This window comes from Bos indicus x Bos taurus, chromosome 19 (genome assembly GCF_003369695.1).
Source record: "Bos indicus x Bos taurus breed Angus x Brahman F1 hybrid chromosome 19, Bos_hybrid_MaternalHap_v2.0, whole genome shotgun sequence".
Taxonomy (NCBI): Eukaryota; Metazoa; Chordata; class Mammalia; order Artiodactyla; family Bovidae; genus Bos; species Bos indicus x Bos taurus.
Genome location: NC_040094.1, coordinates 53,303,289 through 53,318,854, shown reverse-complemented (window position 1 = coordinate 53,318,854; position 15,566 = coordinate 53,303,289). Strand labels below are relative to the sequence as shown.

Here is a 15,566-nt window from a genome sequence, read left to right as displayed (position 1 = left end):
CCAGACATTTCAGCAACATCCCTCAACCCTTTCTCAAGACCCCAGACCATTATTTAGGGGCTAGATGTATGTTTAGGAGCTAATTGTCTACCTGGAGTTTTTCTCCTTGATAAACTGGACAGCAGTTAATTATTGTCTTGTCCTGGATTTGAAGGTTTTATGACCCTCCAGACCAGGGAGGCATTCCTCTGAATGCCTGGAAATTGGAACAAAGAGTGAGATGCTTACTTGAGAAGAGAAAAGTTGAAATTAAAAAAATAAAAGAAATCGAGGTCTCAAAGTCTTATACTGTCTAACAATTTCTGCCTCAAAAGGAGAGTGTGTGGAGAGTTCCAGGCCACCCTGGGCATAGGTGGAGGGTGACTGGCTTTGCCAAGGGTGATGTGCATCTGGTCTGCAGTGGAGGGTTTCCAATGTCATTAGATCCAGCAGGGCAGAGGGTCAGGAGGCCCTCCCCAACCCCAATTCCCCACTCTTCTGACAGCTGCCCCAGAGTATCCAAGTGGGACTTCCTCCTTGAGTGCTAAAAGATTATTTTTTGGAAGGGAGGTGGTTTCTGGGAAATGTATTTTTCCTTCTATTTTCTGCATTTCCAAGTTTTTCTTGTTGATGTTTTTATAATAGAAAACAATAAGATAAGCAGCCCAAGACCCCATAGGAGTCCGGGAAGGATTGAGAGCCACTGGGGAAGCTCCAGAGGCAGCCGCCGTGGGAGAGGGTTAGCCCCTGGGGTTCGGGTGTGACTGTGGAGGGCTCACTGGTTAGAGAAAGAGCCACCTGCCTGCCACCACTTGTGGGTCCAAAGATGTGGCCACACTTGGTTTCTGTGGCTGCCTGCACTGGCTGTCGAATTTGTGCCGCAAGGGAGCAAAACATTTCCCTCTTCCCTCCTAAATTCTTTGGCTGTTCAACAATTAAATTGATAAGAGACAGATTCACATTTCATATGTATAGAAGCCCCATAAAAATTTGAGACCCAAAAGGCAGCCAGGTAATTAGAGCTTCTATAACATCCTGACTTAAGGAGCCTGCTAGGATCTGGGGTTACAAAGAAGAGGGCTTTTCCCAGGGAGGCAACCTATTTTGGAAAATAGAGGTTGCTCTATTATGTAGATAAGTTTCTTGGTTAAAAGCTGTCTATAGTAATGGCTCTCTTCCTGTTATAGACCCCCTTTCTGATGTAAATCTAAAACTTTGAGGAGGGGTTCAAGAGCTTTTCTTAAATCCCCTGAGTTTTCATTGCCTTCAGCAGGAAATAACCCTGGGTGCTAAAGTAGCTTTTTGAGGTGGGAAATTCTGCTCCCTTTCAATGCCCACCGCACCTGACCCGGGGGCTGTCGGGTGGTGGGAGGATTGGGTGGGCTGGGAGAATTGCATTGTTCTATGTAGTGGTTTTAATTTTTTTTTAATTGTGATAAAGTATTTAAAAACAAGTGATGGGAGAGATGATCACAAGCTGAGATATGGGGAAGTCATTGGGGCTTATACACGATTCAGCCTGAATGCTGCGTGAACTGGAACAGCCTGACTCATGGCCTGTCAAACATGCCTCACACATGTGCTTTAGCCGTTAGCAAGAATGCTTTGAAGATAGGGATGGATGCGTTCTGTGCTGTGGTGTCCACATCAACACAAACCAACACAAACCACAACCCCCCCACACTTGAGGTTCCCTTTCCATCACCGGGGTCCTGCTGACTTGCAGTGTACATGGTAATCTACTTCATGGATGTACCCCTCTCGTGTTTGGTGTATGTTCGTTGTTCTGACAAGGTGTAAAACTGAGGACCAGGCTTCAGCAGAGCAGTTCCTCGGAACTATTGAGAGGCTGCCACCTGGGCTGTAGTCCTCAGTTTTGCTTGAATAAAACTCTCTTCTAGAGGGCTTCCCTGGTGGCTCAGTGGTAAAGGATCCACCTGCCATTGCAGGAGACATGGGTTCGATCCCTGAATTGGGAAGAGAAGGTCCTCTGGGGAAGGAAATGGCAACTCACTCCAGTATCCTTGCCTGGGAGATCCCATGGACAGAGGAGGCTGGCAGGCTACAGTCCATGGGGTCACAGAAGAGTTGCACGCAACGTAGTGACTGAACAACAACAATTCCTTATTATAGATTGATTATTGATTATTTGCTTTGATGCACAAACTTTACCAATTTAAACACATTTTAACTGGACAATTGAGAAATATGACAGGACTATTTCCTGTCATATCAGTAAAGATGTCACAGTCACCAGCAGTTGCAGCCACTGTGAATGGTGAGCTGGTGAGCCCTGAGGGAACCCAGGAAGGAAAGAATACCTGCTACCTAGCAGCTATTGTCCGACATGACTGAAGTGGCTTAGCAGCAGCAGCAGCAGCCATCAGACTGTAGCCACTCCCTGTGGTGAGCCCTGAGGAGCTCTGGATGTGAAAGCAAGATACTGGCCCCAGATATCTGAATCAATCAAATGAATGATTTCAGTGAGCCCAGACATTTGCATCTTCCCATACATAGAAAAGTGCTACATTTCTTAACTTGGGTTACCTGGTTTTCTTGAATTAACAATAATCTTTTGATGTTCAGGCTCCCTGCCCTTTGTTGCAAAGCTTCTGTGTCACCTGGCTCCTCCCCTTGCCTCCTTGGAGCAGTTCTCATGGGATAACTTGAGATCCTGTCTTGGGGGCTTGAAGTCCTAAGAATTCCCACTGAATAAAACACATAACTCTCAGTGTTTAGGTTATGAGTATTTTTTTTTTTTAGATTATTTATTTATTTGGCAGTGTCAGGCTCAGTAGTTGCGATGTGGGCTTAGTTGCTCCAAGGCATGTGGGATCTTCCTTCCCCAGCCAGGAATAGAACCTGTGTCCCCTGCATTGCAAGGTGGATTCTTAACCACTGGACCACCAGGGAACTCCCGAGGTTATGAATATTTTTTTTCAGTTGACACAGTTCAGTGGCATTAGGCACAGTCACACTGTTATGCAACCAGTCATCACCAACCATCTCCAGAACTTCTTCCTGTTTTCACACAGAAACTCTGTCCGCATTAGACACTAACCTCCCTCCCCAACCCCCAACCCCTGACATCTGCCATCCTACTTTCTGTCCCTGTGACTTTGACTGCTCTAGGGAACCTCATATGAAAGCTTGAGGCATGTGGAATTTTCTTTAGCCTTCAGGACAAGGCAGCTGCAGGGAGGGGTGGGGATTACTGTGGGAGGACAGGGGAAGCAGATCCAGAGCTGCTGCTGGGGTTCATTTCGGAGCCCAGAAGTAGAGTCTGTACAGCTGACTGTTTTAGGTTGAACTAAGGTGGAAACAGTGTCAGACTTTATTTTTTGGGGCTCCAAAATCATTGCAGATGGTGACTGCAGCCATGAAATTAAAAGACGCTTACTCCTTGGAAGAAAAGTTATGACCAACCTAGATAGCATATGGAAAAGCAGAGACATTACTTTGCCAACAAAGGTCCATCTAGTCAAGGCTATGGTTTCTCCAGTGGTCATGTATGGATGTGAGAGTTGGACTGTGAAGAAAGCTGAGCGCCAAAGAATTGATGCTTTTGAAGTGTGGTGTTGGAGAAGACTCTTGAGAGTCCCTTGGACTGCAAGGAGATCCAACCAGTCCATCCTAAAGGAGATCAGCCCTGGGATTTCTTTGGAAGGAATGATGCTAAAGCTGAAACTCCAGTACTTTGGCCACCTCATGCGAAGAGTTGACTCATTGGAAAAGACTCTGATGCTGGGAGGGATTAGGGGCAGGAGGAGAAGGGGACAACAGAGGATGAGATGGCTGGATGGCATCACTGACTCGATGGACATGAGTCTGAGTGAACTCCAGGAGTTGGTGATGGACAGGGAGGCCTGGCGTGCTGCGATTCATGGGGTCGCTAAGAGTCGGATACGACTGAGCGACTGAACTGAACTGAACTGAACACATGGTGGTATGAATAACCTATATGTTACGACAGGAGGATATAAAAATTGGTAACCTCCCTCAGCTTACCCCCAGCCCAGACCCTTCACACCCTTATGAACACAACACTTAACATTTGGTGTGTCACCTTCCAAAAGTTTCCTCCATGTGGTTGAAAACTAGTGCACCCTGCTTCCATCGTGTGGCACTGTGCCATGGCCTCTAGCTGAGACTGGCCTCACCTCTGCCACGCAGCAGCTGGTCCTATCTGGACTCCTGTTCTGCCATAAATGCACATAGCTGGGCCGGATGCTGGCAAGGGATCTGCCCCGGGTGCCAGTGTGTCTCAAGGACAAGCTCCAAGGAGCAGCCGTGTGCATTTATAATGGAAACCTTCAAATCCACAAGGCTTCCCCCAGCCTCTCTCCTCTGCAGGCTCTTTGAGTTTCATCTCCAGCCACACCAGCGTGTCTAGCTTTGGGCCAGTCAGATTGGTAGAAGGGGGTACCTCTTGGGTTCTCTTGCTACTTCCTTGATTGGTAGGGAAAGTAAGTGTCTTCTCAAAGGTTAAGAGCTCACTTATAATTTCTTTTCTTTGAACTGCCTGTTTTCTTTGGGGAATTCCCTTTTTTAAAAGTTATTCTTACTGATTTTCAGTCACTGGGGCTGTTTGTATTGGAGATGACCAGACACCCAGCTCCCTGCTTCCTCAGCGGGATGCGTGCACTGGGCCTCACACGTTCATTTCCAGACTGAGGGAGTCAGGTCTCGGCACAGCTCTGCATCTTTCTCAGGTCCCAGCGGCCCTGCTTTGTCCTCAGGCTGCTGCCTTCATGGAGGCAAACTAGTTGATTCCAAGCATAGGGTCTGTTTGTCTGACGGGAAGGAAGGAGTTGATGGGTTAGAAACCCCAGTAACCAGCCCTGGACCCCTGCTGTACTTCTGCCAATCACTGGAACTGGAGAAATGCCAGGTTCTGATTGGTTCAGTGTAATGGGGGCCCCACCCCCTGCAGTGGAGGCTGGTGGAAGAGAGAGGAGGTCAGCATGCCCACAGTTTATCAAAGGACAGTGGCCCCGGGCTGTCATGTGTTACAAATATCCTCCCAGTTTTATTTAGTTCCTTGGCCTTAAGTTTCATTTATAGATGAACCTTAGATGTTTGTAGATGTTTATTATATTTGTTCAGTTCAGTTAAGTTGCTCAGTTGTGTCCAGCTGTTTGCGACCCCATGGACTGCAGCATGCCAGGCTTCCCTGTCCATCACCATCTCCAAAGCTTTCTCAGGCTCATGTCCATCGAGTTGGTGGTGCCATTCAATCATCTCATCCTCTGTCATCCCCTTCTCCTCCTGTCTTCAATCTTTCCCAGCATCAGGGTCTTTTCAAATGAGTCAGTTCGCCTCAGGTGGCCAAAGTACTGGAGTTTCAGCTTCAGCATCAGTCCTTCCAATGAATATTCAGGACTGATTTCCTTTAGGATTGACTGGTTGGATCTCCCTGCAGTCCAAGGGACTCTCAAAAGTCTTCTCCAACACCACAGTTTAAAAGCATCAATTCTTCAGCATTCAGCTTTCTTTATAGTCCAACTCTCACATCCATACGTAACTACTAGAAAAACCATAGCTTTGACTAGGTGGGCCTCTGTTGGCAAAGTAATGTCTCTGCTTCTTAATATGCTGTCTCGGTTGGTCATAGCTATTCTTCCAAGGAGCAAGTGTCTTTTAATTTCATGGCTGCAGTCACCATCTGCAGTGATTTTGGAGCCCCAAAAAATAAAGTCTCTCACTGTTTCCATTGTTTCCCCATCTATTTGCCATGAAGTGATGGGACCAGATGCCATGATCTTAGTTTTCTGAATGTTGAGTTTTAAGCTAACTTTTTCACTCTCCTCTTTCACTTTCATCAAGAGGCTCTTTAGTTCTTCTTCAGTTTCTGCCATAAATAAGGGTGGTGTCCTCTGCATATCTGAGGTTATTGATATTTCTCCCAGCAATCTTGTTTCCAGCTTGTGCTTCATCCAGCCTGGCATTTCGCATGATGTACACCCTTGCCCACCCAACAGCAGAAATTGTACCAGGCTGATTCACTGTAGCCAAGACAGTACCTTGAGTGGGGAGAGGACTAATCTTGAACGGCGCTCATGGGAGGAGTCCAGGTTTTCCCTTGGGACATTCACTTGTCTTTCTGAGATGTGACCCGTGTGCATCTGCCTTTGTAGGTCCTCAGAGCAACCTCAAGGAGACATCGGTCCCGGAGGTGGAAATGGAGTGTGGACAGGAGCTGAGGGAGGAAAGCAGCCCCTCCTTGGCCCTGGGCTCAGGTGATTGGCAAGAAAGCCCAGACGAGCCCTGTTCGAATGCCTCGTGGCAAACCAAGCGCGTGAGTGTCTGGCCCCTGGGGAGCTGGTTCTGCCCATCTCCTAGCTTTACAAGGACGCTGTTTCCTGCTGTGGTTTCATCAGTGGCTGAACAAGTGTCCCCACAGCGTCCTCTCCAGGACAGCTTCACTTCACTGCTGCCTAGCCTGTTGGCCCCTGCATGCTGGGCTGTGGCAGAACTGCCCCTTCTGTGCCTGATTCATGCAGGGTCTCTGCATCCCCTTCCCTTTTTCTCCCACCATACGCAGCATGTCGTGTCTCCCAGATGCTGTGGCGGGGCTGCATCTAGGTGTCTGAGCTTCTGCCACGTTGATGTCTGTCTCTGCTCTGGGCATTTTGCATGGACCAGACAGTTCCTAAGGTGCGTCCAGGCTCTGGGGAAACGGAGGTGCTCTGGAAATGCCACCATTCCTTGAAGGAGACACTGAGCTGTCTTGTCTCCCTATAAGTGTCAGACCCCAAGAGTGTCTCTTGAGTGAGTGACCAGGCAGGAGCCCAAGTGAGGCTGCAGAGAGTTGCCTGACAGATTCAGGACAGATTCATCCTTCTGGATGAGCGAGAGCTCCCCACGCCGAAGTCCAGCCTGTCTAGACCTAAGCAGCTGGGTCTGTTCCCAGGTTTCTTGGAGGACTGAGAGGGATATTGTCTCTCTGCCTGGTTGGGGCTGGTTTCCTATGTGGTCCTTTGTTGTTCCTTGTGGTTGGGTGGTGGGGAGGTGCTGCAGCTGTCACTACTGTGGCCCCTCGTGAGTGTGCGTGCATGCCTATGTGAGTATGTGCACACGTTCGAGTGTATGTGTGCTCATAGTATGTGTGTGGTATATGCATGTGTGAGTGTGTGTGGTAGTTGTGAAATGTGTGTGAGTGTTTTCATTCTCCTTGGACACTAATCCTTACCAGAGCAGGATGGCCAGCTTTGAGCCTGGGCCATGGGGGACACTGAAATTTTGGGTAAACTTTTTTTTAATTCCTTTTTCAAATTTAGTTTTTATTTATTAAAAAAAATTTTTTTTAACTGGAGTATAATTGCTTTGCAAAGTTGTATTAGTTTCTGTTGTACTTGAAAGGAATCACTTATATGTATACATATATCCCCTCGCACCCACCCCCATCCCACCATCTAGGTCATCATAGAGCACCAAGCTGAGCTCCATACTGCAGGTTCCCACTAGCTCTCTATGTTACACATGGGTAGTGTATTTATTGTCAAATCAAGGCTCCCAATCCATCCTACCCTCCCCTTCCCTTTACCTGTGTCCATATGTCCATTCTCTACATCTGTGTCTCTATACCTGCCCTGGAACTAGGTTCATCTGGACCATTTTCCTAGATTCTACGTAACATGCTTATTTTTCTCTTTCTGACTTACTTCACTCTGTATAATGGACTCGAGGTCCGTTCATACCTGTATAAATGGCCCAGTTTTGTTCCTTTTAATGTCTGAGTAAAATTCCATTGTATGTCTACACTGCATCTTCCTTATCCATTCACCTGTCAATGGACACTTAGCTTGCTTCCATATCCTGGCTATTGTAAATACTTTTAAAGTGAGTATCAAGGAATACGCACCATTAGGAAGTTAAGTGTTTGACACTGTGATTGAAAACAGTATCGACCCCAGCAGGATTAGACCTTTTTTAAACCTTGATTGAGTAAGTTTAAGGCTCTCTTGGAAGAAAGAATGGGCAAGAATAACGGAGAAAAATTGTTGAAAAGAAATGCCTAAAGTGGGACTTGCTGTATTAGATGAACAAAAACATGTTTTAAAGCCAGTCATTAAAACAATGAATCTTGGGAGGAGTCCATGTACCAGAAATACAACCCAGAAACAGACCCTAATGTGTATAATGACAGTTGGAAAAAATATACATAAATATTTATCTGACCCATGAATGGGGAAGATTTTCTAGTGATTAAAGCAAAGGGGAAAAATACAAACAAAAGATTGGTATATTTGACTATAGAAAAAGTCTTAAAAGAATTAAAAACTTTGTATGATGAGCACAAATGAAGAGTAAATGGTTTAGGAAAATATGCGTTTACATATTTGTATGTACCTAAAAGGGCTTCCCAGGTAGCTCAGCAGTAAAGAATCTACCTGCAATGCAGGAGATGCAGGAAGCAGAGGCTCAATCCCTGGGTTTGGAAGATTCCCTGAAGGAGGGCACGGCAACCCACTCCGGTTTTCTTGCCTAGAGAATCCCATGGACAGAGGAGCCTGGCGGGCTACACTCCATAGGGTCACAAAGAGTTGGATACAACTCAAATGACATGATTTAGCACGCACATGTACATAAAAAGATTTGTATTTACATAGAAATATTTTAAAATTAAGAGTGAGTTGCCTCAATATGTCAAAAACTCTTAGAAATCAAGTAGAAAACAGTAACCTACCCAACAGAAAGATGACTAGCAATTGATATAGTCCACAGTAGAGAAGATAGAAATGGCCATTAAACATATAACTGTCCCACCTCTGAAATCAAACACTCAAAATTAAAAGAGCTGCAAGGTTTTAAATTAAACCTGTTAAATTAAAAAATGGGTTGAAAGTCAGCATTTGCAACAATGGGGCAGGTTTTTCGCTACAGGTGAGAGTAACGTGGTGGGACCCCTAGTAAAGCAGGTTGACCTGCTTTGACCTGTTCTGCTTCTCTGCTGTCATCATAAGAAAATAACCTTAGGCACGTGAGGATTCAGTAGAGGATTTTATCACAGCCTTAGTGTGAGTGTGTGTGTGTGTTTAATATTTATTTATTTACTTTTGGCTGCATTGGGTCTTTGTTGCCGTACTTGGGCTTTCTCTAGTTGCAGAGAGTCAGGGCTAGTCTCCCGTTGTGGTGCACAGGCTTCTTGTTGCAGTGGCTTCTCTTGTTGCAGAGCATGTGCTCTAGGGCTTCAGGAGTTGCAGCACATGGGCTCAGTAGTTGTGTGACTCATAGGCTTAGCTGTCCTGTGGCATGTGTGATCCTCCTGGACCAGGGATGGAACGGGCATCCCTGTTTTGCAAGGCAGATTTTTAACCACTGGACCACCAGGGAAGTCCCAGCCTTAGTGTTTTATGGCCAAATGTTGGAGTCCACCTGAATATTCCACCCTGGAGAGTGTCATTTGTATCACCCATATAGCAGAAAGTACTGTGGCCTCCAGCTGTTATTTCCACCAAATATTTAAGATGTGAGGGAGGAACTTTCCTGTCCAGTGTTTAAGTTCCCTCTTCCAATGCCAGGGGCGAGGGTTTGATCCCTGGTCAGGGAACTAAGCTGTCACATGCCTTGCGGTGTGGCATAGCAACAACATTTTAAAATATTTTGTATCTACCGTGAGGAAGAGGAGCACAGGATGGGCCAGGGAGTCAGGTTGAAGGTGCTGACTGATCCTGTGTTTCCTTCCAGTGTCACCTTGGTCCTGTCTTTGATTTCCTGCTGGCAGCTGGCCTGGGTACCTGGCACTGACTGGGATGAGCTTTGAACCTGGGCTGCCAGTGTGCTCTGACCCATCTCATTCACTGGGCCTTTCCAAGCGCCCCTCAGAGAACTGCCCTTCCCTTTCCACACCGACTGCCTGCCCCCCTCAACAGTCAGAGGCTCTTGACCTTTCCTGTCTTCCCTCCACCTGGGTGCAGTGCTGCACCAGGTAGCCCCCCTGGGCTAATGGACCTCTCTGCTCACCTGCAGCAGCTGCAGTGCAGAAGCCAGGCCTTGGCTTTGGGCCCAACTCCCCTGTTCCCTGTCCTGCCCTGTTCCCCTCAGTGGCCTGGCGCCCAGTGGTGAGTCCCACTGGTCCTCACTGCTTCCTTCAATGGAGGAAGGGATGGCACAGGGCTGGCTCTGTGCTCCCTAGGGTGTGCCATCCAGAGAGATTGGTCACTACCCTACATGCCCGCATCCCCAAAAGCCACCTTGGGGCCTGGCCTCAGATGCTGGGCTACCTGCCCCTCCAGGAATGTCCCCACAGCTGCATCTGTGTGCAAGTACTGGCCTGGGCAATGGGATGGAGCTTAGAGAACAAGGCTGCAGGCCTGTTTGTATGGAAGGTCAGATGTGCCAAGGCTTTCAGACATCAACTCTAACATGGGGCAGCTTGCTTGCATGGATTTGCTCTGCCTGCCACCCACAGAACCCTTTCTTTTATTCCCTACACCAGGGACCCCGTGTCTGCTGAGCCTGGATGCCAGGGGGCCTGGGGAGCTGGTGCAATCCTCACTCGAGAGTGTCCCCACTTGGGTTTGAGTTAGGGGTCCCTTAGACCCTGATGGATCAGTGCCTGTGGTCACCCTGCTCTGTCTGAAGGGGATCATGTTTCAACAGGGAGTTGTGTCCAAGGGTTTTGTAGATGCGGCAGATGGCACATCCACATCCGATGAGCTGGAAGCTGATAGTTACTCTGCCTACAAAAGAAGAAAAGAAGATGCAATCCTGTTTGAGGTCACTGACACGTGCTCTCCAGAGTCTGAGCAGGTAGTTTGTGTTAATGGTGGCCCACGATGCTCCCTGCCAAGGCTTGCATGGAACCGAGTGCCACACCTCTCTGATGCTGAAGGTGGCTGTTGGGAGGCTTTTTCCACTCCCACCCAGGCTGGTCGACATAGTAGCCATGCCTGTGGGTTTTAGCTCTCGTGATTCTGAGGATGTTCTGCTAATGTTGAATTTCAGCTTTATTGCATGTGCTCCCCATGCTGTGTGTGCCCCATGTGCTTCTCTGTCTGTGGGACTTTCCCGGCAAGAACACTGAAGTGGGTTGCCATTTCCTCCTCCAGGGAATCTTCCCAATCCAGAGATAGAACCCGTAACTCCTGCATTGCAGGCAAATTCTTTACCACCAAGCCCCTGGGGAAGCCCCTGTGGCCCCCTATCCCTACTTTTCCATCCATCTTTTCATTTCTTGTGTAGCTATCTCCTTTGGCAAACGGGAAACTTACCCTGAAAGTTCCACAGGCCATGCAAGATTCTCTTCATGGAGAAGAGCAGCGGGCCTGGGTCTCCCTTGGGGGCTGGGACCATACTGGTGGGAGTCCAGGCTGAACCTCTACTGGGGCTTGGAGAATGCACCCAGCCCCTGCAGTCATCAGCACCTGAGGTTATGGGCTCGTGTTCTGAACCCTGGTTGTGCCATGGAAGCCTGCTGAATTTAGTCCCGACTTCTTTCATTGTCTATAGCATTTGTGAGTCTTGAGGGTTTTACTAATAATATCAAAAGTGAGACTACTTAATATATGTAATGGAAGTAATTTTGCTTGTGAGGAAAAGCACTGAGGCTTCAGACACTGAAGAGTGATGTGTTTAACTATCATCCTTTCACAGAATGGTGACCTTTTTCCTGAGTAAGATGGCCAATTGAGTCATTTAACAAAGATTTATTGAGCAGCTGCTGCATGTGGGGGCACTGGGTGCCTGGTGGAAGGCTGTAAATGAGGTGTGGTCTTGCCTCTGGGCTTCGATCTGTTGGTTAGTTCAGAGCAGAAACACTTTGGGAATTCCCTGGTGGTCTAGTGGTTAGGACTTGGTGTTTTCATTGCTGGGGCCTCAGTTCAATCTGTGATTGGGGAACTAAGATCCCACCAGCCATGTGGTGCAACAAAAAACAGGAACCCAAAAGCACCTTGTAAATACAGAGGACAGCAGTGCATGAGCACTGATAGAAAATATTGAGTGGATGTGGAGAGTCCCTTCATGATCTAAAAACAGGAAAAGCAAACTACAAATAGATTTTCCCAAAAGGAAGGTTTAATACTGTAAAGATGCCAGTTCTTTCCTTAGATATATACATCCAGTTGGTCAATTAATGTGTAAAAGTAGTATTGCTTCCAGTGGCTTTGTTTTGTTTTTGGAAATGGATAAAAGACACTAAAAGTCCATCTGGAGTATAAATTGGTGAGAGTTCCTATAAAGAATGTAGAAAAGTACAACAATAAATGGGAGATTTGACATCAAAATGTGTTGTAAGCTATAAGCATAGCAATATAAAGTAATAGAGCATCCTGATGGAGTAACAGAGACCCAGTAGGGAAAGTTGACATAGAACATCTAGATGCAGATGTGAGTATGTATGACAGTTGAGCAGGTGATAAAGGTGGTATCAGAGAGCAACACTGTGTTAAGTAAGGGGCATTTGAACTGTGGCTCACCATTTGGAAAAAACAATTCTTTTCTCCTTGTTGTTGGTTAGTCGCTAAGTCCCGTCCAACTCATTTGTGACCCCATGGACTATAGCCTGCCAGGCTCCTCTGTCCATGGGATTTCCCAGGCAAGAATACTGGAGTGGAGTTACCATTTCCTTTTCCAGGGGATCTTCCTGACCCAAGGATCGGACTCACATCTCCCGTATTGGCAGGTGGATTCTTTACCACTGAGCCACCAGGGAAGCCCTTCTTCACTCATAGTAAACACTAAGATATATACCAGATTGGTTGACTAATGTAAAAGACACCCTGAAAGTTCTAGAAAATATAGGTGACTATTTATAAAATTATGTGGATATTCCAGAGCCTCACCAAAACAACCCCTTAGATGCAGATAGGGATGCATAAAATATTCCAGATTCTGGGTTAGAGGAGACCATTCAGCAATGCTATGGAGAAGCAGGTGGTTAGAAAAGATTTGCAACATATGATGACAAAGGGTTTACAATTGGAATACCTAACTAATTCTTTCAAAGAAATAAGACATCCATATACTAACAGGACAGTAGGTGAAAGATGTAAAAGGCAGTTCCCATGAGAAAGGGATAAGTGGGCAGCAAATGTGGGAGAGTTCCCCTCGAGGGCTGGCAAGAGCAGAGCACATGATCAGTGTCCAGAGACTGCCCTGTTGCTGCTCGGTTAGGTAGGATTTGGTTTTATTTACTTATTTTATTACAATTTTTAAAATTGAAGTGTAGTTTATTTATAATATTTCGGGTGTATAGTAAAGTGACACCTATACATGTGTTAAATATATATATATATATATATATATTACATTTCAGAATATATCTTTTCCATCATAGCTTATTACAAGATATTGAATATAATTCCCTGGGTTATTCAGTAAATTCTTGTTGATGATCTGCTTTATATATAGTAGTGTATATCTGATAATCCCAAACTCCTAATTTATCCCTCCCCTCTTTCACCTTTGATATCCATGTTTGTTTTTATGTCTGTGGGTCTATTTCTATTTTATAAATAAGTTCATTTCTATTATGTTTTTAGGTCCCCAGGTTTGGTTCCATTAAAAACAGGGTTTGGCTGGTGGCTGGTGGTGTGCGGTGATGTCTACCAGTCTGCTGTTGTGGGCTGGGATGTGGTTTGGGGTCCACATGTTGGGCTGTAATCATCCTGTCATCCCTTCCCATAATCTTTGTCTTCCAGGAACTGGGTCATGTCCCTCCAGGGGTCCATCTTTCATTTACTGCCATCTTTACACAGCCACACCTCCCAGACCCTCTCGGTTCTGCAGGGTCACCTCCCTCGCTATGGCGTGTACTTCCTTGATTTTTTCCCTGCTGACAGCACCCCTTCTTCTAGAAGGCAGGCCTGATCCAGGTTCCATGGGGTGGGCAGCTGGCACCTGTTCATGGGATCCAAAGCCTCCACTACTTTCTGTAGTGACCAGAGCGTTGGGCATGTGTCACAGAGGGGTCCTCCTGGACTGTGCCATGGTGTAGAGGTCTGGAGCCCTGAGGATGTTGTGGCCCGGGTGTATCTACCAGAGCCTGACATCTTATGCCACCAAAGTTGTTAGAACATTGATTGCCTTGACTTATTTGGGGCTTCTGTATAAAGGAAACAACCTATTTTGAAGTTCTGTAAAAAAGGAAACGACCTACTTTGAGGTTTGTTTTAAGCATTGGAGATCTTTTGCTTGCAAACAGTTGAAACCCCAGTTTAGGTTAATCAATACAATAAAGGGAATTTGTCACTCATGTAACTGAGAAGCCCTTGGGTAGACCTAACTGCAAGCAAGGTTTAATCCGGGCATCTACCTGCAGACAAGGTTTAATCCGGGCACCTTGATATTCCTGAAGTCCAGGTATCTCTGTCTGTTTTTGCATTGCCTTCCTCATGTCAGTTAGCTCCTTGGCCTCTCAACAGTCTCCAACACCTTGGACCTTTCCACAGGTTACCAACCTCCCACTGCGTTGTTCAGAGGGATAAGAGAATGCCTCTTTGGGGGGGCTTCCAGAGAAGAAAGAGGAAACATCTCTTTCCCAGGGGAAGCTGTCCTCAAATCTCAGTGGCTCTGATTGGGACACGTACCCATTCCTAACAAGCCAGGGTGCTGTGCTGACCCTGCGTCTGGAGTAGAGTTAATCTTGCTGGAACCACTCGACTGAGAATGGGAGGTTCAAGGGATCATTTCCTGGAGTTGGGGAGTGGGAGCACGGTGCCAGGCAGCTGGTGGGGCAAGGGGTGGTCTGAGCATCTCTCCAAGACTCCAGGAGTCCCTTGAAGCTCCCATTCTCAGCAAATCCAGGAATCTCGTGGTGCCCTTAGTAGAGATTCTTGCCACATCTTTTCCTGATGGCCCTTCTCTTCCTCCTCGGCAGTCCCTACTGTGGAGTCTTTGTTCCTTTTTGCAAGTGTATAGTGTGTAATTGAGAGGCTGGCACTGGTCCTAATGATGCCGCTACTTGGAATTTGTCAGGCTGGGGGTCAATGTGATATTTCTAGCTCTGATCCCAGATTTTTTTCTCTTGTTGCTTCTGCAAAGCCCGCCTTATGTTTGTGGATAGACCGCCCCCCCACAGCCCGCATCCCTCTTCCCCCATCAAAGTACTATCCATGAGTGTCATCCAAGTTCTACAAAAGAGGAAACTGAAGCGAGGAAGTTTACTTGGGTCCAAAGATGGCAGGAAGGATGGCTGCAGAGAAGGAGCTTAGGCAGTGCCTGTTTGCTAGAAGGAAGTGCTTGATCAGATGCCAGTGGAAAGGTGACACTGTCCTTCCTGAATTGGCACAGTACTTTCTATTGAAACCATGCTTTTTCTCAGATGGGACTTAAACCTAATCCAAACTCAGATTGGGACTTGTATCCACAGGCTGGGACTTGAACCCATGATCCCTGGCTTAGGAGAGGACTTGAACCCACTCTCTCTCTTTTTTCAATTGGCTGCCCTGGGTCTTTGTTGCTGTGAGGGCTTTCTCTAGTTGCGGCGAGCAGTGGTTACTCTGTTGTGGTGCGTGGGCTTCTCATCGTGGTGGCTTCTGTTGTGGAGCACAGGCTCTAGGTGTGTGGGCTTCAGTAGTTGTGGCACACAGGCTTAGTTTACACTTGGCATAGGGAATCTTCCTGGGCCAGGGATCAAACCT

At 46.9% G+C, this 15,566-nt stretch overlaps 1 protein-coding gene across 3 annotated transcripts in view; it reads left to right on the top strand.

Moving 5' to 3' along the window:
* The window catches only part of LOC113877699 (E3 ubiquitin-protein ligase RNF213-like), a 122,222-nt gene that overhangs the window by 5,336 nt on the left and 101,320 nt on the right, over positions 1-15,566 (top strand). For 2 of the 3 annotated variants that reach the window (XM_027518077.1, XM_027518078.1), the window contains exons 3-4: positions 6,117-6,277; positions 10,585-10,734. In XM_027518077.1, coding sequence (XP_027373878.1) covers positions 6,117-6,277; positions 10,585-10,734 — 311 coding nt within the window. The remainder of the gene's footprint in view (positions 1-6,116; positions 6,278-10,584; positions 10,735-15,566) is intronic. The other variant, XM_027518079.1, reaches the window with a different exon arrangement.